Below are 23,186 nucleotides of genomic sequence, written 5' to 3' on the forward strand. Positions count from 1 at the left end.
GATCAATAGCAGTGTTTCATTTCAGAGACCTTGAATCTGGGGGTTTTGTGGATTGTGAGAACAGGAGGAACAATGACGTCTCCCGTGACTTGGTAAGTTCGTTATCCTGGGACACAGGACAGTCTGGTCATAAATGGGGCAGATGGGATCAAAAATGCCCTTTTCAGGTGTCAATTAACATGCCGATGAATTTGATTGATATATGCCCATAATTCACCCAGCTTTCCAAGCATTAAAATATCTGATACCAGAGAACAGTAGCCGACATGTAAAGATAGGCGAGTCTCCCGGTGTCATACTCCATGACGTTGACAGTGAAGAATTTATTTCTGAGAGTAGTGAGAATGACACTGAAGTTAAACACTCTCGAAGTAGTACCAGTGGACATAGGATTAAATCTACCATTTTTCTCACTGCACTTGTTCTTTATATTAGGGAACATGCATTTTTAAACACTTTTTGTCAAAAATATTTGAATTCGAATTGGCAGGTCTAAAAGCCTTATTCGATAAGAACAGGTTAAAGCGACCCTCTGAGCTCGGGCCAAACTTCTGTCCTAGGACAGGAGGGGCAGGGTTATACATTACTTGCAAATGTTCTTCTCTGCGGCTGCTCCGCTCTGGTTTTGAGACTTCTTTTCGACTGTCCAAGGTGATTGTAGTCATTTTCTAACTACACTCCAATTGGCCAGTGCAGATCACGTGAGCAATACGATCAATGCACGGTAGGTATTAAGGGCTCATTCACACAAGCGTATTGGCACAGCGTATTTCCCGTGCTCAACACGTGGTGAATGGAGTCAATGGACTTTCACTATTCTATGCACACCGGCATGTGGACACAGCGTATCAATACGCAGGAGAAATAAATCGCAGCATGCTCTAATGCTACAGATCTTCTGCAGTGAATGGCACGGCACGTGATTGGTTGCAAAAGGGCAGAGGCATGTGAGTGGTTGCAAACGGACAGAGGCACGTGAAGAGTGTGATGTAGTTGATTTCTATTACTTCTGTAAGTAAATTTGTAGATCACCACTAGAATGAGCTCCATGCTTGACAATGCCGTCCAGTGTGCTACTTGTGCAATGTATGCGGTCCTTGATAAGCTGATCGAGGGTGCATACTGTTGCGCAAGATGCATGCACGTCGCACATTTGGAAGCCCAAATCCTAGATCTAAATAAGCGACTGGCAACACTGAGATCCATTGACAATATAGAAAGGAGTTTCCACTCAATGAGCAGGCACTCACCAGGGGAGGACGGTAGTTCGGAAGAGCAGGAAAAGTAGGCAGCTAGCTGGGTGACAGTTAGAAGGGGTAAAGGGAAGAGAACCAGGGAGGCTAGTCCTGAACTGGAACACCCCAATAAGTTTGCAAGGTTGGCAGATGAGGGGGATGCCATTACAGGGTCAGCACCGCTTCAGCATGACATGCCCTCCGAATGCCATGGAGATTACTGCTCCAGTAAGAAGGGGAAGGGGAGTGCAGGGCAGGCAAGACAGGTTGTAGTGGCGGGGAACTCTATTATAAGGGGGACCGATAGAGCAATCTGCCACAAAAACTGGGATTGCCGAACGGTGTGTTGTTGTCTTGGCACTCGGGTTCGACACATCGTGGATCGGGGTGACAGATTACTGGTAAGGGCTGGTGATGATCCAGCAGTCATGGTGCACATTGCCACCAATGACAAAGTTAGTAGTCAATGGAGGACCGTCAAAAATGAGGGATCTAGGATCTAAGCTTAGGGCGAGGACCTCCAAGGTAGTTTTCTCAAAAATACTACCTGTACCACGAGCCACACCAGAAAAGCAGCAGGAGCTTAGGGAGGTAAACAGGTGGTTCCAGAGTTGGTGTAAGAAGGAGGGCTTCGGGTACCTTGGGGAAATGGGCTGACTTTCCTGTCGGCTACAGGCTCTACAGTAGGAACGGGCTGCATCTCAATGGGGAAGATGCAACTGTGCTGTGGGAGAAGATGGCTAGAAGGTTGGATGACTGTTTAAACTAGGGACTGGGGGTAGGGGAGGGCAAAAAGAGAAATAGGGGGGAAGACAGTGTAGACAGTGACCTGGGACCAAGTATTGGGAATGGAGTTCAAGCGGGGGGAGGGGGAGGGCAGTTAGAACTGAGAGAACAGCTAATAGGCTTATAAGGCTTATAAGTAGCATAATGAATACAAAGAATAACAACAACCGTATACATTGTATGGCAATGAATGCAAGAAGTCTGATCAGGAAAGTGCGTGAAGCTCTTGAAGCGAGAATGTCTTCAAAAATAATAGTACAGGCGACAAATGGAAAAAGTTTAAAAACATCCTAATTACCTCATGTGAGCAGTTCATACCCTTTAAAAATAAAAGAACTACAAGTAGAAAGAAACAAATGTGGCTTAACAAGACTGTAAATGGGGCAATAAGTGAAAAAAAAAAAGTTTAAAACAAGGAGGCAGTGAAGAAGCGCTAAAAACATACAGGGAAAATAACAAATTATGTAAGAAAAAGATAAAAACTGCAAAAGAGGAGGCAGAAAGACTGATTGCCAAAGAGAGCAAAAATAACCCTAAACTATTTTTCAATTATTTAGGGTGGCTTCACACGATCGTGTTTATGTGCGTACAGTTGTGCGAACAAAAGCACGCTCCTATTAGAAACATTGGTTCCCCATGGTGTGTTGACATGTCCGTGCTTTAGAGGCGTGCAAACGCACATACCTGCAAAACATAGGACATGCGTGCACCATAGGTCTGTGGTGCACATCAATATTCCCCAGCGGGGAGTCCGCTTATTACTGAACACTGTGACAGCACTATCACAGTGTTCAGTGACAGGGGGACTCCCGTGTGGAGTAAAGAATCCCCTGCCACAGCTGTGGCAGAGGATCGTGATGTTCTCCCATTGCTTTCAATGGGACCGGTACTTCTGCAGTCCCATTGAAAGCAATGGGCTGCTGGCAAGCACTGCAAAGATTTTTGGGGAAGGGCTGCAAAAATAAGCCCTTCCCTGAAAATCATCCCTAGAATGTGTTAAAAAAAGAAGAAAAAAAAAAGAATAACACATATACACTCCTCTCTCTTCAGCTGCGGGAACTCAGGCGCGTCTAGCCTGTCTTCTCCCTGCACTGCTTTGAAGCTCTTTCAGCAGGCGGAAATTTAAAATCTCCACTTGCTGAAAGGGCTGTATCTGATTGGCTGAGCGCTCAGCCAATCACAGGCAGTGCTTGGTCATTCATTGAATTTTATGAATGGCCAGGTGTAACCTGTGATTGGCTGAGTGCTGTGACAAATCACAGGCAGCACTCAGCTGTCATTCAATGAATGGCTGACAGCTGCCTGTGATTAGCTGAACGCTCAGCCAATCAGATACAGCCCTTTAAGCAGGCGGAGATTTTAAATCCCTGACTGCTAAAAGAGCTTCAGAGTAGTGCAGGGAGAAGACAGGCTAGACACGCCTGAGCCCCGGCAGCTAAAGAGAGGAGAGTATAGTTTTTTTTTTATTTTAAACACATTCCAGGGATGATTTTCAGGGAATGGCTTATATTTAAAGCCCTTCCCCAAAAATCCCTGCAGTGCTTCCCAGCAGCCCTTTGCTTTCAATGGGACTGCAGAAGTGCTGCGGATAGGTGAGTATATATATATATATATTTTTTTTTTTTTTTTAAACACAAAACAGGGATGATTTTCAGGGAAGAGCTTATATTTGAAGCCCTACCCCCAAATCACTGCAGGGGTTGCCAGAAGCCTATTGCTTGCAATGGGACAGTCGGCAGCAGCTGCGGCCCCACTGAAGGCAATGGGCATGGACCTGCATTCAAGCGTGTTTGTGCACGTATGTGGGTGCACACGTTTGTGCGCATCTATGTACGGCACACGCACACACTCGTGTGAAGCCACCCATAAGCAGTAAAAGAATTTGCACTGAAAGCACTGGCCCTTTAACAAATAATGCAGGAGAAAGGTGAATCTATTAAATAGTTTTTTCTCAAGTGTATTCACGAAGGAAAAAGAAATGTCACACGAGATGCAGGGGAATAAAAAGAACCCTCACAAAATATCACCTGCCTAACTCAGAAGGAAGTGCAAAGCCAGTTAAAAAATAGATTAAAAATCAACAAATCCCAGGGCCCAGATGGAATAACCCAAGGGTTCTAAGGGAACTGATGTGATGGACAGACTGTTATTTCTTATATTTAGGGACACTATTGAGACTGTGGTTGTACCAATACGAGATTGGCGTATGACTAATGTGGTTCTAATATACGTAAAGGGGTCAAGAAGGGAACCTGGTAACTACAGGCCAGCAAGATTCACTTCAATAATTGGAAAAATATTCAAGGGGTTTCTGAGAGACGCCATCCTGGAATACCTCAAGGAAAACAACGGTATAGCTCCTCATCAGCATGGGTTCATGAGGGGTCAATCATGTCAGACCAATTTAATCAGCTTATACGATGAAGTAAGCTCTAGGCTGGACCTGGAGAGTCTATTGATCGCGTATATCTGGATTTCTTTAAAGCATTTGACACCGTGCCACATAAAAGGCTGATATATAAAATGAGACAGCTCGGATTGGGTGAAAACGTGTGTATCTGGGTAAAGAACTGGCTCAAAGATAGAAAGCAGAGGGTGGTAATAAATGGTTCATACTCTGATTGGGCTACCGATGCTAGTGGGGTGCCACAGGGTTCAGTATTAGGCCCCATTCTGTTCAATATATTTATCAACGACCTGATAGAGGGGCTGCACAGTAAAATATCAATATTTGCAGATGATACAAAATTATACAATATAATCACTGCAATGGAGGACAATGTGCGGCTACAAATGGACCTAGATAAACTGGGGGCTTGGGCAGAAAAATGGCAAATGAAGTTCAATGTTGATAAATGTAAGGTTATGCACATGGGCAGGAGAAATGGATCTCACCATTATACACTAAATGGGAAAAGTGATATGGAGAAAGACCTAGTGGTACTAGTGGATTGTAGATTTAACTGGAGCAATCAATGCCAGTCAGCTGCTGCAAAAGCTAATAAAGTCTTGGGGTGCATTAAAAGAGGTATAGGGGTGAGGGACAAGAACATTATTCTCCCACTATATAAGGCACTTGTCAGGCCTCACATGGAATACTGTGTACAGTACTAGACTCCGGTGGGCAGGAAAGATGTTGCAGTGTTTGAGGGGGTTCAAAGAAGGGCAACTAAACTAATACATGGAATGGAAGGACTGTTTTAGGGATTATTTACTCTAAAAAAAAGACGGTTAAGGGGCAAACAAATAACTATGTATAAATACATTAGGGGACAATACAAGGATCTCTCCCATGATCTGTTTATACCCAGGACTGCGATGGTAACATGAGGTCACCCTCTACATCTAGAAGAAAGCAGGTTTCATCACCAACACAGAAGGGGGTTCTTTACTGTAAGAGCAGTGAAACTGTGGAACTCTCTGCCTGAGGCAAAATCCATAGAGGAGTTTAAAAGGGGACTTGATGTCTTTCTAGAGCACTATGATATTACAGGATATAGACATTAGGTGACCAGCGGGGTTGATGATCCGGGTCCTGGAGTCAGGTAGGAACTTTCAAACGTTGATCCAGGAATTATTCTGACTGCCATTATGGAGCCTGGAAGGAATTTTTTCCACCAAAGGCGCAGGGGGAAGGAGGGGGGGGGGGGGGGGGGGGACAGGCTGAACTAGACGGACATTATCTCCCTTCAGCCTAACACACTATGTTACTATGCAGTGGAGTTTACTGCGAAACGTGTGCAACATTTTACAGTAGGGACAATAGATAAGGCTTCGAGAAACCTCATCCGTACGCTGTGGGAAAAAATCCCCAGCATAAATTGACTTGCGATGTGAATTTTAAATCTGCAATTTGTTAATTTACACCACAGAGCCCTCCTAAGAAGACTAAATCCACAGGAGATCCAAAGCACTTCTGCACCAGATCTGTGGCAAAGTGCACACTATTTGGCACAAATTTTGCCACTGAAGACACACTGCAGCTGCGGATCTGCAACGTGTGAGAATCAAAGAGATAAATGAAAATAAGCAGAAAGAGGAAAGATTTAATGTTTAGCCCCCTGATATATATATATATATATATATATATATATACACACACACACACACACACTACCGTTCAAAAGTTTGGGGTCACATTGAAATGTCCTTATTTTTGAAGGAAAAGCACTGTACTTTTCAATGAAGATAACTTTAAACTAGTCCTAACTTTAAACAAATGCACTCTATACATTGCTAATGTGGTAAATGACTATTCTAGCTGCAAATGTCTGGTTTTTTGTGCAATATCTACAAAGGTGAATAGAGGCCCATTTCCAGCAACTATCACTCCAGTGTTCTAATGGTACAATGTGTTTGCTCATTGGCTCAGAAGGCTAATTGATGATTAGAAAACCCTTGTGCAATCATGTTCACACATCTGAAAACAGTCTAGCTCGTTACAGAAGCTACCAAACTGACCTTCCTGTGAGCAGATTGAGTTTCTGGAGCATCACATTTGTGGGGTCAATTAAACGCTCAAAATGGCCAGAAAAAGAGAACTTTCATCTGAAACTCGACAGTCTATTCTTGTTCTTAGAAATGAAGGCTATTCCATGCGAGAAATTGCTAAGAAATTGAAGATTTCCTACAACGGTGTGTACTACTTCCTTCAGAGGACAGCACAAACAGGCTCTAACCAGAGTAGAAAAAGAAGTGGGAGGCCGCGTTGCACAACTAAGCAAGAAGATAAGCACATTAGAGTCTCTAGTTTGAGAAACAGACGCCTCATAGGTACCCAACTGGCATCTTCATTAAATAGTACCCGCAAAACACCAGTGTCAACATCTACAGTGAAGAGGCGGCTGCAGGATTTTGGGCTTCAGGGCAGAGTGGCAAAGAAAAAGCCATATCTGAGACTGGCCAATAAAAGAAAAAGATTAAGATGGGCAAAAGAACACAGACATTGGACAGAGGAAGACTGGAAAAAAGTGTTGTGGACGGATGAATCCAAGTTTGAGGTGTTTGGATCACAAAGAAGAACGTTTGCGAGACGCAGAACAAATGAAAAGATGCTGGAAGAATGCCTGACGCCATCTGTTAAGCATGGTGGAGGTAATGTGATGGTCTGGGGTTGCTTTGGTGCTGGTAAGGTGGGAGATTTGTACAGGGTAAAAGGGATTCTGAATAAGGAAGGCTATCACTCCATTTTGCAACGCCATGCCATACCCAGTGGACAGCGCTTGATTGGAACCAATTTCATCCTACAACAGGACAATGACCCTAAACACACCTCCAAATTGTGCAAGAACTATTTACAGCAGAAGCAGGCAGCTGGTATTCTATTGGTAATGGAGTGGCCAGCGCAGTCACCAGATCTGAACCCCATTGAGCTGTTGTGGGAGCAGCTTGACCGTATGGTACGCCAGAAGTGCCCATCCAACCAATCCAACTTGTGGGAGATGCTTCTAGAAGCGTGGGGTGCAATTTCTCAAGCTTACCTCAACAAATTAACAGCTAGAATGTCAAAGGTGTGCAATGCTGTAATTGCTGCAAAAGGAGGATTCTTTGACGAAAGCAAAGTTTGATGTAAAAACAATGTTATTTCAAATACAAATCATTATTTCTAACCTTGTCAATGTCTTGACTCTATTTTCTATTCATTTCACAACGCATGGTGGTGAATAAGTGTGACTTTTCATGGAAAACACAAAATTGTTTGGGTGACCCCAAACTTTTGAATGGTAGTGTATATATTCTCTCTCTCTCTCTCTCTCTCTCTCTCTCTCAAAGTATGATCCCCCAAGTCAGGGTCTTTAACAAAGTTTCCAACCAGTCTGGTCAGATCGCAGTGACCCCCGGACAGGGAGCACAGACTGATGGCTCCGCACAGCAGCTGCCAGCATATAAATTCAATGTCCTCTACCCTGCAATACTCCTGTCACATGATCTGCTATTAAAGTCCGTGATATCACATGACCGCAGTGCAGAAACACGCCAGACTAATGCTTGCCAAAAATAATCAGAGGACAAATTCATGAACCTCCGTCATTCCCGAGACGGCACCAGGCCCAGGATCTATCATCATTACTGGTTAAGCTAGTTTGTAGAATAGATCAGTATGTACAGTGGGGAAAAAAAGTATTTAGACAGATACCAATTGTACAAGTTCTCCCACTTAAAAAGATGAGAGAGGCCTGTAATTGACATCATAGGTAGAGTTCAACTATGAGAGACAACATGAGAAAACACATCCAGAAAATCATATTGTCTGATTTTTAACGAATTTATTTGCAAATTGTGGTGGAAAATAAGTATTTGGTCACCTACAAACAAGCAAGATTTCTGGGTCTCACAGACCTGTAACTTCTTCTTTAAGAGGCTCCTCTGTCCTCCACTTATTACCTGTAGTAATGGCATCTGTTTGAACTTGTTATCAGTATAAAAGACACCTGTCTATAGCCTCAAGCAGTCACACTCCAAACTCCACTATGGTGAAGACCAAAGAGCTGTCGAAGGACACCAGAAACTAAATTGTAGCCCTGCACCAGACTGGGAAGACTGAATCTCCAATAGGCAAGCAGCTTGGTGCAAAGAAATCAACTATGGGAGCAATAATTAGAGAATGGAAGAGATACAAGACCACTGATAATCTCCCTCGATCTGGGGCTCCACGCAAGATCTCACCCTGTGGGGTCAAAATGATCACAAGATCGGTGAGCAAAAATCCCAGAACCACACAGGGGAACCTAGTGAATGACCTGCAGAGAGCTGGGACCAACGTAACAAAGACTACCATCAGTAACGGACTACGCCGCCAGGGACTCAGATCCTGCAGTGCCAGACATGTCCTTCTGCTTAAGCCAGTACATGTCTGGGGCCGACTGAAGTTTACTAGAAAGCATTTGGGTGTTCCAGAAGAGTATTGGGAGAATGTCATATGGTCAGATGAAACCAAAGTAGAACTGTTTGGCAGAAACACAAGTCGTCGTGTTTGGAGGAGAAAGAATGCTGAGTTGCATCCAAAGAGCACCATACCTACTGTGAAGCATGGGGGTGGCAACATCATGCTTTGGGGCTGTTTCTCTGCAAAGGGACCAGGACGACTGATCCGTATAGATGAAAGAATTAATAGGGCCATGTATCGTTAGATTTTGAGTGCAAACCTCCTTCCATCAGCAAGGGCACTGAAGATAAAACGTGGCTGAGTCTTTCAGCATGACAATTATCCCAAGCACACCGCGAGGGCAACGAAGGAGTGGCTTCGTAAGAAGCATTTCAAGGTCCTGGAGTGGCCTAGCCAGTCTCCAGATCTCAACCCTATAGAAAACCTTTGGATGGAGTTGAAAGTCCATGTTGCTCAGCGACAGCCCCAAAACATCACTGCTCTTGAGGAGATCTGCATGGAGGAATGGGCCAACATACCAGCCACAGTGTGTACCAACCTTGTGAGGACTTACAGAAAACGTTTGACCTCTGTCATTGCCAAAAAAGATATATATAACAAAGTATTGAGATGAACTTTTGTTATTGACCAAATACTTATTTTCCATCATAATTTGCAAAAAAATTCGTTAAAAATCAGACAATGTGATTTTCTGGATGTGTTTTCTCATGTTGTGTCTCATAGTTGAGGTCTACCTATGATGTCAATTAGGCTGGGTTCACACAGGGCAGATTTGCCGCGGAAATTCCGTGCGGGGCGGCCAATCCGGATAACCGCAGCATGTCCATTCTTTTTTTCTTTCCACTGCGGCCGCGCTCTCCTCTATGGGAGCGCCGGCTGCAGCGGAAGAGTGCGCGGCCGGGCCGCTTCAAAGCCACCGCGGGTTTTTCCACGGCGGTTCTCCCGGCCGAAATCTTGCGGTTTTTGCTGCAGCCAAACTGAGGGATTTCCATCGGGAATCCGCCCTGTGTGACCATGGCCTTACAGGCCTCTCTCATCAACAACCAACCCCTATCATCCTCTAAACAACCCCTGCCAGAATATTTGACCTTAGACTGGAGTCACTGCCTGCTTCTGTCTGCAAGCCTGGACACAGAAACCTGTGCAGGCTCACATACATTTGGTGGCCATGGGCTGTATCGGAGCCACAGTTTCGCCTGGCCACAATGAGACCACCATATCTCATCCTCACCTCGATACTGGATAGAAGCAGTCAGGACTCGGCAGGACAGGAAGGAGAATCAATGGCTAGGCCCGGAGTGACAGTCACAGAGTAGCAAGTGCCGGCCACTGCCTCGTCATCTGTATGAGCCTATCTGTGAGTGGAAGCTACAGCCTACCGCCACCAGGTGCCACCCGCGGCCTTGGCTCCGCCAGATTAGGCCTGAGTAGGCCCCCTCCAGGCTCGGGTGTGGACACACAAGCCTAGACCACAATCGTTACACCCCTGCCCTTAATCAAATGCTCACCTGCCTTGCCACGTCACCACGAGCGCATGTAATGTCTGATGGTGTACAACAATATCATAGTGTTTTAAGTAAGTTTACGATTTTGCGTTGATTCATGTTCGTAGCTATGCTGGTCCCGTGGGCCGCAGGTTAGACACCCCTGATGTAAAACAATGGTCCATCACGTCATGTATCAGTCATAGCCATAATGGATCCAGTGCGATCAGTCTTATATAATCACCAGTGTGTGCAGGTCTCATATTTACCTCTCTGTTTGCAGCACTTGGCTCCTTGACATCTTGATCTGGAATCACACAATTCACCTGGGGGTCACCTGGCTGCAGGGAAGAGATATTGCAGGGACCTCCCCAATCCATCATTTGCCCTTTCTAGGAAACTAATGCCTCAAAATAGGTCAATAAGAGCACTTACTAATACTCAGACCCTCACTATTACAGAGCACAATCGCCACAGTAATATACAGAGCACTTACTCACTAAGGCTTCTTGCACACGGACATCCCATATTCTTGGGCGCAACTTACATCAGACACCGCACATGCTATTTTCGACTGAGAATTGGACCAGAATAGGATGCATTGTGATTTCTGTCTGATGTTCAAAAAAAATAGGACAGAAATATTGTCCGTGCGTAAATGGCTTAAGGCGGGTTTCACACAAGCGCATTACAGGCACATTCAGTCCATGTGAAAAATCATTCATATATGTATAGCCTCGTTGATTATGGGGCCTTTGTACTGTCCGTGGAATACATAACCCAAAAATAGCCCAATGTGAGTGCAAAGAGTAATCTCCACACTTGCTAATACTCAGAGCACCTCCTAACTCTCCCCAGTCCCTACCAATACTCATTCATTGAATGGCCGAGTGCTGCCTGTGATTTGCTGAGTGCTGTGACTAATCAGAGGCAGCGCTCAGTTGTCATTCAAGGAATGGCTGAGTGCTGCCTGCGATTGGCTGAGCGCTCAGCCAATCAGGCACAGCCCTTTCAGCAGACGGGGATTTTAAATCTCCACCTGCTGAAAGAACTTCATTATAGTGGCGGGACCCAAGCGGCTAGATACGCCTGAGCCCTAACAGTTCCGGAGGGGTGAGTAGATGTTCTTTTAAAATTTTTTACATAAACCAGTGATGATTTTTAGGGAAGGGCTTATATTTAAAGCCTTTCCCTGAAAGTCACTGCAGGGGTGCCGGCAGTCCATTGTTTTCAATAGGGCTGCCGGTAGCAGCGGCGACCCCATTGAATACAGTGGGAGAACATCGCGATCCTCTGCCACAGCTGTCACAGCTGTGGTAGAGGATTCTTTCCTCCCCACAGGGAATGCGATCATCACTGAACACTGTGACAGTGTTTAGTGAGGAGGGGACTGCCCGCGGGGAATATTGACATGCAGCACGGACCTATGGATGCACGCATGTCCTATGTTTTGCAGGTACGCATGTTTGCACACCTGTAAAACATGGACATCTGAACACACCATAGAGAACCAATGGTTCTAGTAGACATGTGGTTTTGTGCGCACGTATGAACGCACATAAACACGCTCGTCTCAATGCACCCTTAGGTTCGTTCACATCAGCATTTTGATTCCAGTTTTGAATGGATCCGTTTTCTTTTAAATCGTCGGATAGCCAAATTGAATTTGAATGGAAATCATAGTTTCCTTTCTTTAAAATGACCCAGTAGATGGATCTGTTTTAAAAAAATGCAGTTTCTATTTACATCCATTTTTAATGCAGGTTTTTAGTTTTTTTTGCCTAACTTTCTATGCATACTCATGTAAAAATGTACCCGTTAGACATCAAAAACAGAACAAAGCCGCAACCTTTCCTTCCAGTTCCGCCACCTATTGACTAGAATGGTAAAAAAAAAGGTTCCTTTTTGATTTTCGCTTTTTGTAAAACTAAAATAGTAGCACACATGCTGCGCTATTGTTTCCGTCAATAAAAATGGAAATGAAACAGACTGGAATTGCGGTGAGCATAACGGAAGCTTAGAAAATCCCATTAAATCAAAGCCCCTTCTTTTTGCATTTTGCTGCTCCTCTGCTGGTAATGCAAAACGGAGAGCAAAAACAGTGATATGAAAGAGCCCTTACCTATCGATATTCAGAGCACTTACTCGCTGACACAGTGTGTGGCGTTTATAAAACTGTCCTTTTTATCTAATGCCTTAATATGATAGGTTACTCAGCCTGAGGGGATATTTATCTCATATGATCTGACACTTTTTTGTCTGGGGGTGCGGATTTTGGAGTTTTACCCCAGAGCTGCAACTTTTTAGTCAGCACTTTGCTGCAGTGAGCAGTAGGTCTGCTCGGAGTTTACGGAGTAAATTTAGAATGTTCGACAGTTTGCTGCTTTTTTATTTGCAAAATGTGCGCATCATTTTAGGTTTTAACGTAAAGACAAATAACCAAGAAAAAAGGGTCTCGTCGCTCCAACAGGAAAAGACCCGGTGTGATCCTATAGATCAGTAATAATGGTCTTTATTCCGTATAACAGTACAACGACAAGTACAATTGACAAAGTCGCGGTTGTTGCGATGAAACGCATTGTACTGTTATACAGAATAAAGACCATTATTACTGATCTATAGGATCACACTGGGTCTTTTCCTGTTGGAGCGCCGAGCCCCTTTTTTCTTGGTTATTTGTCTTTACATTATCCCGCTGTGGACCTCCCTGTTGAGGAGGTACGACTGGCCATGCAGCTCTCCTGTTCCTCAGGATATAAGGAAAGGACCCATGGATTTTCTTCTTTGTGGATTTGTTACCCATTATCCAGGACGTGGAGGGGTCAGTGGGGGGCCTATACCACGGTCATCCCACTGACATCAGGTAAGTCCTGTTTTTCCCATATCTATACATCTGTGTTGAGAGTGTTGAAGCGCTGTCCCTTATATACGTTTTTTTTGTCATTTTGGGTTTTGGTCAGCACGCTCCAACATACAAGACTGGCATCAAATCTCACACATCTGTATTGGACAGGTACATTTTACTCCAGAAAACTGGAGATTAAATGACACATTTTATAAATGGACGCAATGGGGTAAATCCATACTACTCAGGGCACTTACTCACTGATACACAGCTCTTATTGCATACACTGTCACTACTACTCAACATGTACTCACTAATGCATAACTCTTCTGGCGCACTTTAACACTAGTACTCAGGGCATTTACTCACTGATACATAGCTCTTCCGGAACACTTTGTTACCTCTATTTACAGCATTTACTCACCGATACGCAGCATTTCTGAAATACTTTCTCAGTAAGGCCATATTCACACAGTCGAGAGCGAATTGCGCCCGAGTCTCTTGGGTCCAACTCACATCAGACACCACATGGAGAGCTGGTCAATGTGTGGGATACCGCACATTACATGACCTGGTCTCATCCAAGAATCAGACAAGAATAGAGCAAGCAGCGATTTTTCAAACTTGGACTATCAGCGGATATGAAGGGGTTCTATTCCTGTGCATCTCAGACAGAAACCTTGCCCGTGTGAATGCACACTAATATTAAGGACACTTGCATACTAATATACAGTGTTTCTTCCCCAAACACTATCTGATCTGGGGTCTCTAACCTACTTACTCACTGATCCCATGTTTCTAACCTACTTTATAATCACTGATACAGTCTGCTAAGACACTTACTGCTATTCAGGGCACATACTCACTGATTTGGCATTCCTAGATTACTTACACACTCAGAGCACATGCTCACTGATCCCGTGTTTCCAGCCTACTTGCTATGCTCCGAGAACTCGCTCTTTGATTCAGCCTATTACTATGGCTACAGCCCCACGATTATTACGATGGACAGCAATGTTAACACATGGGACACACGTCATCCTACATGTACATTTCAGTCCCCCATCTTGTGTCGATAAATGTAATTTATAGGTTTGCAATATAAGTCATACATACATCCATGGCCTAATATAGAGTATGCCGTTACCACTTCTCAGAGAACATTCCCACTGATACATATTCCTAGCCTACTGATCCACTTACTCATCCCCAGAGCACATACTAATTGACATGAAAGTGCTGACTAATCCCCAGACCACTTACTCACTGATCCCCAGTGCTCTTGGCTCGGTAGCTCATTAACTAGGCCATGCTATTGATGCTTATTACAATTATACTGCGTACTCTTCAGCTGACCTCTAGTACACAATTCACACATCTCCACATCCACAATCAGAGGTTGCATCATCTACCACACAACGGTGCACTTACTCACTGCTCACTATCATGCAGCATACTCACTATCCATCCCTGGGCTCTGACTTCTCCAGCTCTACTCGTCCTACAGTCCCCACATCTTGCTCCGTCACTTCCACTGACCTTTCTTATTAGTGAGCTATGTAAAGCCGAGCATGGACACCTGATCTGGGCACATTAGCAGGCGCTGTACTGAGCTATATCCAGTCCTTGTGTGATCAGCACCGAAATATACATTGTAGTCCGGATGCAGAGCGTTACACTCAGACCACCCACCTCAGCCAGACTGCAGAGTATTAGCATTATTCTAAGGTTGCGTTCACACAGGACGGATTTTCCAGGTGAATTCCATGGAGAATTTCTGTGTTGCAAACCCGCCCGCGGCTCCTAATCCCGGGATTAGCCAGCCATGTGGACGAGATTTAGCAAAAATCTCGTCCACCCGGGGGTCGCCAATCCGGGCAGAACCGGCGATGCGGCGTGGAATTGACAGCCGCAGCATGCTAATTCTTTTTTTTTTTACCTTGCGGCCTCACTCCTCTCTATGGGGAGAGAAAGACGCAACAGAATGCCGGCGGACGAACCGCTTCAAAACACGCGGCGAAATGCCACAGGTTTTGAAGCTGCGGCTCTCCCATGGAAATCTTGCCGCTTTTCGGTGTGACCAAGCCTCGAGATTTCTGCGGGATTTCCGTCCCATGGGAACCCAGCCTTAGGGCGAGCACCCACTGGCGTTTTTTTACCTGCGTTTTGCGTTTTTCCTGCACAGGCATAGAGATAACGTGTTCCTGTCCACTGGCGTTTTTTTTGCGTTGCGTTTGCGTTTTTAACATAGGAACTGTCAGTTGCATATGTGTCCTTATTTTTCTCCTAATGCACCCATGAAAGTCAATGTAAATTAATGGAAAAGCCGCGAAAACGCCGCGAAAACGCGCGGAAAAATGCGCGGAAAAATCGCGGGAAACGCGGCGAAAACGCTGCATTTTTTACCCGCGGAAAACGCAAACGCCAGTGGGTGGGCGCCCTTATAGTGATCCAAAATTAAGTTGTAAAGAATTACATGAAGGACCCCTTCAAACTAGGTCACATAGTATTATGGTAACCCCCCTCCACCACCAAGAAGCATAACTTTACAGACCCCATGATCCGGGCCTCAGAGCATCATGCACTATGGAGATCCCCAGTGAGGCTGCCGATCATTATATGGTATTGTGTATGGACAGTCTTTCATACGCTGCCTATATCAGTGTTTAGGGCTCACAATCAGAAAAAAGCATGGCGCAATCTATTTCTCGTACGTATGGATACGCAGCGTCTACACGCACATGTGCATGGATTCATTGACTCCATTCACTCATCTCAGTGCATGAATACAGCCCCAGAACTAGGCTCTTAACATATATACAGTACCATAACCAAGAACTTCGATATGGCCAGTTTCTAATAAGTGTATAGTGGGTGCATTTTTGGATCTATGAGGTTGTGAGCGTGGGCCAGTAGACCCACAGTTAGGACAGTACACTGGTCCATACTACAGGCACAGTTAAGCTAGTCTGAAACTGTCCTGGAGGTAATTACACTGCACATCCCTCCAATGATCAGAGTTGATATCTTGTCAGGTTAGAGTCACCTGCTTTTGGTTTTTTTCTCTATCTGGTCCCAGACCACCATGAGGACTTCTTCAGCCATGACTTATCTCAGCATGCTCTCACCTTCCTGCTTCTAGCTCCAATGCTCCTCTCAGTACCCTCTTTAATAATAGCGACCCGTCTGTGGTCCCATTTAGTTATACTGACCTCTTGATGTTCCCACTTGGCACCAGTGTCCTCAGTATCACCTCTGTTTCCCCACTTTGTAACAGTGCCCCCCCTAGGTAATAGTGAGCCCTCCATGTGACCCTTTCTAGGTAAAAATGACATTATATTCATTACTGTTAAAGTTTTCTAACTGGTACTACAGGGAGGTGTTCTACAACAATACTTCAGTGATTGGGTACAAGGATGGAAGCTGTAGCAGTATTACTGCGAGACGGCTGCTAGAGAGAGGAGATTAGGAAGAACAGCGAGGCGGCCGACATAGTAAGTGAAACCTACTACAATGAGGATAGTGATAGTCACCCAGTCACCCATGGGCGTATCGCGGTCTATGCAGAGCAACTGACTCCTTACAGTATCAGCCAGAGACAGGGGAGAAGTCAGGTTGCTTTTACACCTGCGTTAGGGCTCAGTTCAGGGTTTCCATCTCTCTGCTCCGTTTGTAGAGGACAAAAACTGGAATAAAACTGATGGTTTTTTTAATTTCAATGGGATTTCAAAAAAACAGAAAGCCTTCCATTCCATCAGGCTTCAGTTTTTTTTAAGGAAAAATCCTGCAGCAGACTGCTCTATTTTTACGCAAAAAAACCCTGGAAACATGACGGAATAGAAGCTGATCCGTTTGCTTCCATTCCGTCAAGCACAGGGGACCTCTGTATGCAATGTGGACTTCGCCACACATTAACTCACTTGCTCAAAAGCAGCTCTATAATGTTCCCCTGGACTGAGGTACTATAGAGCCATCTAGTGGCAACAGATAATATTGCACACATAAATTCAATCAATTGGATTACATACAGTGCATAAAAAAGAAATACAAAAAACAGTGAACACAATGATACAAGGCCACATTGTGAAGATGTGATTAGGTTTGACCCTCTTACAGATCCACAGCTTTACTGGACAGCATTATATAGTGATTCCCAGACATGCTGCAGAGCATTACACAGAGATCCCCAGTTAGTATGCAGAGCATTAGGGTTCAATTTGAACTCAATTGAAAGAGTGAAATCTGCCACAGATCCACACCAAATCAGCTATGTGTGGATGCACCTTTAAATACAGGTCACCGCACCTGCTTCACAGCAGAGATCTCCAGTTAGAGGGGGGGGGGGGGAGGGTTCATGCGCATATTACACGCTTGAGAAAAAAAACATAGCATGCCCTATTTTGCTGTATATAATGCACTAATATTGGCAATGGGGGTTAACATGTGCAACAAATGCACATGCATATTTGCTGTGTACTGTGTATTTTACTCACGTGAAAAATATGCATGTAACACACGGAATACATACACCTATGTAGTCTCTATACAGAGTACAGAGCATGGTGCTGTTCAGAATTTGAAAAAAGGGCTGTTTTCCAGAAATTCCTCTGTACTTGTATATAATCCCATTTATGGCCGGCCCCTTAACTGTGTGCAACTCATGCAAGGATGCCAGCCACCAGCTTGTAGGGTGGGGATGATCGCCTTCCCTTTAGTTCCAACCAGGCATATGATTTTCTTCTATGCCGTGCGCAGCAACATCTTTAGGAGGTACATGAATCATCCTTCTCCCAGCTCCATCTTTTCCCCTCCGGTGGCTCAAAACATCAGAGAGAAGACAGAGCCAGTAAGAGGATGATCCGTAAAGCTCCACAAGACAATGCAGTACAGAGGAAGGGAGTGTATTAAACAAATAAGCCTATCCTTCGCATTGAGGAGGGACCTCTGCAGCACAATTAGTGGAAGCAGATGTTATGACTTTGTTTTTGGTGCTGTATTTATGTTATGAGCTTGGTTCTGTTACCATATCTTTGAGCTGTTCGGGTGTGGGCACTATTTAGCCGCATTCTGCACAAGTGGAGTATAGGCGGACTGCTCATCATCCAATATATACATACATACATCTTCAACATAATAGTTGCCGGGTATACAATCTCCCTAGGCTCAGATGAACATGCTGAGCTACAGGCTAAACACCAGTTAGGAGCACAATCAATGTGGTTTCCTGGTGTTCCCACATGTCTAGGTAGCAGGAACCTACTTTTAGTACACCACTATCTCAGCAGTTCGATATATTGCATAGTTGAGGGTGTACAACCCCACAGGTACTTTTATAAGTATCCCACGCTGCAAGATATAAAAGAGTGGTGCCTCACAGCTCGCATGAGAGCAAGGGGTTAACAGGCAAGGTCTGCTAGATAGTAGCCCTGAACACGGCCCCCAGCTGTTTGCCCAGTTTCAGAGAGCGAGAAAACAAAAATCACATAGAGCCTCAGGCCTACCATCAAGGCCTGAGGCTCTACCATGAGGCCTACCATCAAGGCCTGAGGCTCTACCATGAGGCCTACCATCAAGGCCTGAGGCTCTACCATGAGGCCTACCATCAAGGCCTGAGGCTCTACCATGAGGCCTACCATCAAGGCCTGAGGCTCTACCATGAGGCCTACCATCAAGGCCTGAGGCTCTACCATGAGGCCTACCATCAAGGCCTGAGGCTCTACCATGAGGCCTACCATCAAGGCCTGAGGCTCTACCATGAGGCCTACCATCAAGGCCTGAGGCTCTACCATCAGGCCTACCATCAAGGCCTGAGGCTCTACCATCAGGCCTACCATCAAGGCCTGAGGCTCTACCATCAGGCCTACCATCAAGGCCTGAGGCTCTACGTGTTTTTTTTTTTCTCTCTCTCTCTCTCTCTGTGTGGAAGCCGCACTAAAACAGAAGATGCTGTGATTTAATTTCCGCAAGTGGGAATCGCAGTCGCTGTTCGCTCATGGTGCATATTTGAAAATCAACAGTATAAGGGCTTATTCAGAGGGGCATATATCTTTCGGGTTTGCACGTCCGGCCAATATACGCTGCCCTTTTCTGCAAGGGGAGGATGCGGGATGGGCAGAGAGCTAGTGCACTGAGCTCCTGCCCCCTCTCCGCCCCTCGCCACTGTTTGCTAAGGGAGGGGGCGGGACAGGGTGGAACTTAGCGTTTTCAAATGCGTTCTACAGAAGATTTTAGTACAATGGGTGATGAGGTGCATTAAAAAAAAAATAATAAAATATATATATATATATATATATATATATATATATATATAGTGAAACGCACTAAAATAGATCAGACAGCGTTCAAAAATCGCAGTGCTAGAAACGTCTGAAAAACTCCATTGAAATCAATGGAAGCCTTTTACAACGTTTAACGCGGCGTTTGAAATGCGACATTAAATAATAGAAATATGAAAATAATGGGCGATGTGTTCCGAGGGATGTAAAGAGATAGGACGGGCCACAATGAGCAAATCATCACCCATGTAGACTTCAATTGATTTCAATGGGTTCATTCTCACAGTTCTTTTTTGCGTACGTGAAAAAAAGTGACATGCTCTATTTTTGTGTGCATTTGCGCACCAAAAAGGTCCCCCGGGTATATGCAAAACAGCACCTCGTAAGGCTACTTAGCCTTTTACACCAGCATTTACCCAATAGAAAAAGAATAGCAATATGAAGGCAAAAAACACAAAAACAATCAGTCATGCTTCTTTTTTTTTTTAAGAAAACGGCTGCGAAATATACCGCCACGTGAATAGATACATAGATTTACATTTGTTCTTTACTGCAGACCACAAAACACAGAGCTAAAATACGGTCATCTGAAACTGAATAGTCCGGAATCACACAGCTATATTTGCACTGTGTATTACATGCACAATACGCTGTGAATAGAGTACACAGTGGGTTCGTTCACATGTCTCGATTTCACGCGTGCATTTTGGTTGCACAAAAAAAATAAATAAACATGCTCCATTTTCTGCACAGCACAAGAGCCCATTGACCTCAATGGGCTTGCGCAAATGTCCCCGACATACGTAGGAAACCTGCATATTCACGGCGTGTATATGCATAAAATCAATGTACGTGCTGTGTGTTTGCAAATACAAATTAACTCCTGAGTTGGCAAAGTACGCGGGTGTAAGGATGGCAGAAATGCGCTCCCGCCCATGAGAATAAGCCCTTAGGCTAAATTCACACGGATTACATTCCCTTGCGATTTTTGGATCAACAAACCAGTCCGATATCACATGGAAATAGAACACAGTGACTTGAACGAGGCGTTTTTAAACAGCCAGCAAGGGGCGGGGTTTTAACACACTAGCTGTCGCCCCCTCCCTTTGCCGGCAGGGGGCGGAGAGCAGAGCTAAACTCTCTCGCCCCACCGTATGGTACTCCGGGCTGTAGCGTATATGGGGTCTGAATGGGTGTTAAAATGGGAGATTCAGCTGTGACTTGGCCGCGGCTGCCTCTCGTCCATGCGATTTTCGCAGATACGCTCATGTGAGCCCAGCCTTACTAACAAGTCATGAACAAAGCACACATCAAAATACTGTAGTCACCCCAGTAGGTTACTAACGTCACCATATAGCCCAAGCCTGAATCTGGGGTTCTGCCCATCCTGCTGCGCCATTGCTTCTTGTGTCAGTAGATTATCCTCCTCTCATACATACCCATTTCAAAAACAGTAATAATGAAGCAGAGATGCTGTATGCCACCCCTACCATCCTGGACTGGCATAGCAGCACTGCAGACCTTGGGATGGACAAACAAGGTGCCTCCCTGTACCCATAGCTGCAGCATGTCTGTACATCTGGTAATCTACTAATAGTATCAGTGGGGATGAGTGCTCTAGCTGGCTGGATGCCCCATGCTAGAGGCTGAGTCCAGGCCCATGAAAATAGCATTTATGAGCAACTTGAAATGTTCATTAAAGAGTTAACCCAGTGCTGACCGACCAGCTGAAGCCCATTCATTTGTGAGAAATGATCCCGTTTTTGGCAGGGACCGGCTATAATCATTGTTCCATTAACTAGTAGGATACAATGAGAGAACACAATGTTACATGGTTACAGGTGTGCGGGGCCAGGTTGTCAGACTGATCCTTCAGGGCTACCGCCAATGGGGTAAGGTGTTCAGATAGGATCACAGCTGAGGCCATCACCTTATCCCATGCACTCTACTGTCGGGGGATTGGATTGCTCTGGGTTGCAGAGCTAGCAATTATGATGATGTATGAATCGCATGAGTTCCGTTGCGCCCCAGCGTCTGCTGCTAGCACTCGTGTCTTCCCAACAGCTGCCGGTCTGTACTTGCAAAGGTACGTGCAGCCCATTAATTAACGCTATTACCTGAGTGTCAAGGGCGCTCGCATAATAGCACCCTAAAGGGATATTCTGATTTTAGGATAAGGAAGCTTAATCCCCTCACAAATGAGACATTGTACAACTTTATAATAGACTTTGTGTCAATGTATCACCGTTTTCAAGATCTTTGAAGTTCATTTACTCTTGGTTACATCCACAAAGAATAAACTTGTACATGACAGGTTCTGCTCTGAGCTGAGGGTTTGTTACAATGGTCTATAAACTAACTAGCCTGTTGATACATTGTAGCAAACTAGCAGATACTTATGTAGCAGCTGCTACATATCTCACAGAGTATTGGCTACACTGGACACAATTGTATCTACTTCTCAGCAGAGAACAGGGCTAGCTATGTACAGAACTGTTCTCATTCACTGACAGCAAGCAAAGACCCTGAAAATGGTGAGGCATTAAAACACAAAGTATATTAGAAAGTTGTAGAAGTTTTCATTACACACTAATTAAAATGTATTTATATAAAATCTGAACACTTTTTTTATAACATGATCTCATATCGCTCAAATCGATTATAAAAATGCCCCGGGGTCGGTTTGCATTTGATCGCTATTCCGATTATCAGATTGTAGCCACCCCCATCCTCTAACTACAAAACTATGAAGAGTTCTGTGACTACACAGGGTTTACCACAAGTGGGGCAGGTGGACTCACCTGGGGGTCACCTTCTCGGTCAGTGCTACCTCTTCTTCGGCCAATTCTCCCTCCTTGCGGCAGAAGTTTAAGGAGAAAGGAGATGGCAAGTCCTTGAGGCGACTGGCGGAGTTACCCATTTATAAATGGGTAAATCTCACTCCTTAGGACTCTGCAGAGCAAGACTCTCAGACAGGAAGTGTCTTTTCCTTTTCCCCCCCAAATAACAATGCTTAGAAGCAGCCCTTCCCAAACGAGGTAGACCCCTGTCACCGCGTCACTGCCCTCTGCTCCGTAGACCTCCCTTAGAAATGGTGTTATGCCATCAGCGATTTCTAGGGGGTGGGGAGGGCACCTGCTGTAATATTAGACTTATGCTGTGTCCTATGTGACTTCCTCACCCGATTACAAAATTAAACGGCTTCTTCTAACGCTTAACCCGTCTCATGCCAGAGCGACCACGAGCCCAGAGCTTCATTTAACAGTAGTGAACAATGTTATTTAGGAAGCCGGTGAATGCGGAGCCGTGGGTTTCTCATAAACCGTATCACATATGACAGAATTGGGGTGCTTCCACACGGGTGGAATATTTCTGCAGGATGCAGCGGAATTTGCTGTCCTACGGAAAGTTTGGCACCAAAAATCGGCAAGGCTAGTGCGCAGATTTTGATGCGGAAATGAAAATTGCAGAATTCTGTCAGCAATTGTGCATCAAAATCCTCACTGAGATATTCTGGTTTTGGTGCGGATTTTCGCAACAGCAAGTTGCGCTATGTCCGTTTTGAAAGCACCCTTAGATAAAGAGGCTCAGCAGACCGGATCACGCGTGACTGGTAACAGTCTTGCCTTGCAACACTTGCATTCAGGGTTTGAATCTGACCAAGGGCAACATCTG

The 23,186-nt window shown here is 44.9% G+C and overlaps 1 protein-coding gene across 3 annotated transcripts in view; it reads right to left on the reverse strand.

The window, feature by feature from the left end:
* NOS3 (nitric oxide synthase 3) overlaps window positions 1-23,186 on the reverse strand; it is an 80,825-nt gene that overhangs the window by 51,768 nt on the left and 5,871 nt on the right. Inside the window, exons 1-2 of one of the 3 annotated variants that reach the window (XM_066585379.1) lie at window positions 14,698-14,713; window positions 10,661-10,732 (exon numbers count right to left, since the gene is read on the reverse strand). The exons of 1 other annotated variant lie outside the window; for it this stretch is intronic. In XM_066585379.1, the coding sequence (XP_066441476.1) occupies window positions 10,661-10,692 (32 nt within the window). In that variant the 5' untranslated portion in view covers window positions 10,693-10,732; window positions 14,698-14,713. Of the gene's footprint in view, window positions 1-10,660; window positions 10,733-14,697; window positions 14,714-22,312; window positions 22,487-23,186 lie in introns of those variants that run through there. One more of the 3 variants, XM_066585377.1, reaches the window with a different exon arrangement.

The sequence above is a fragment of the Eleutherodactylus coqui genome, chromosome 12, assembly GCF_035609145.1.
Source record: "Eleutherodactylus coqui strain aEleCoq1 chromosome 12, aEleCoq1.hap1, whole genome shotgun sequence".
In the NCBI taxonomy this organism is placed as follows: domain Eukaryota; kingdom Metazoa; phylum Chordata; class Amphibia; order Anura; family Eleutherodactylidae; genus Eleutherodactylus; species Eleutherodactylus coqui.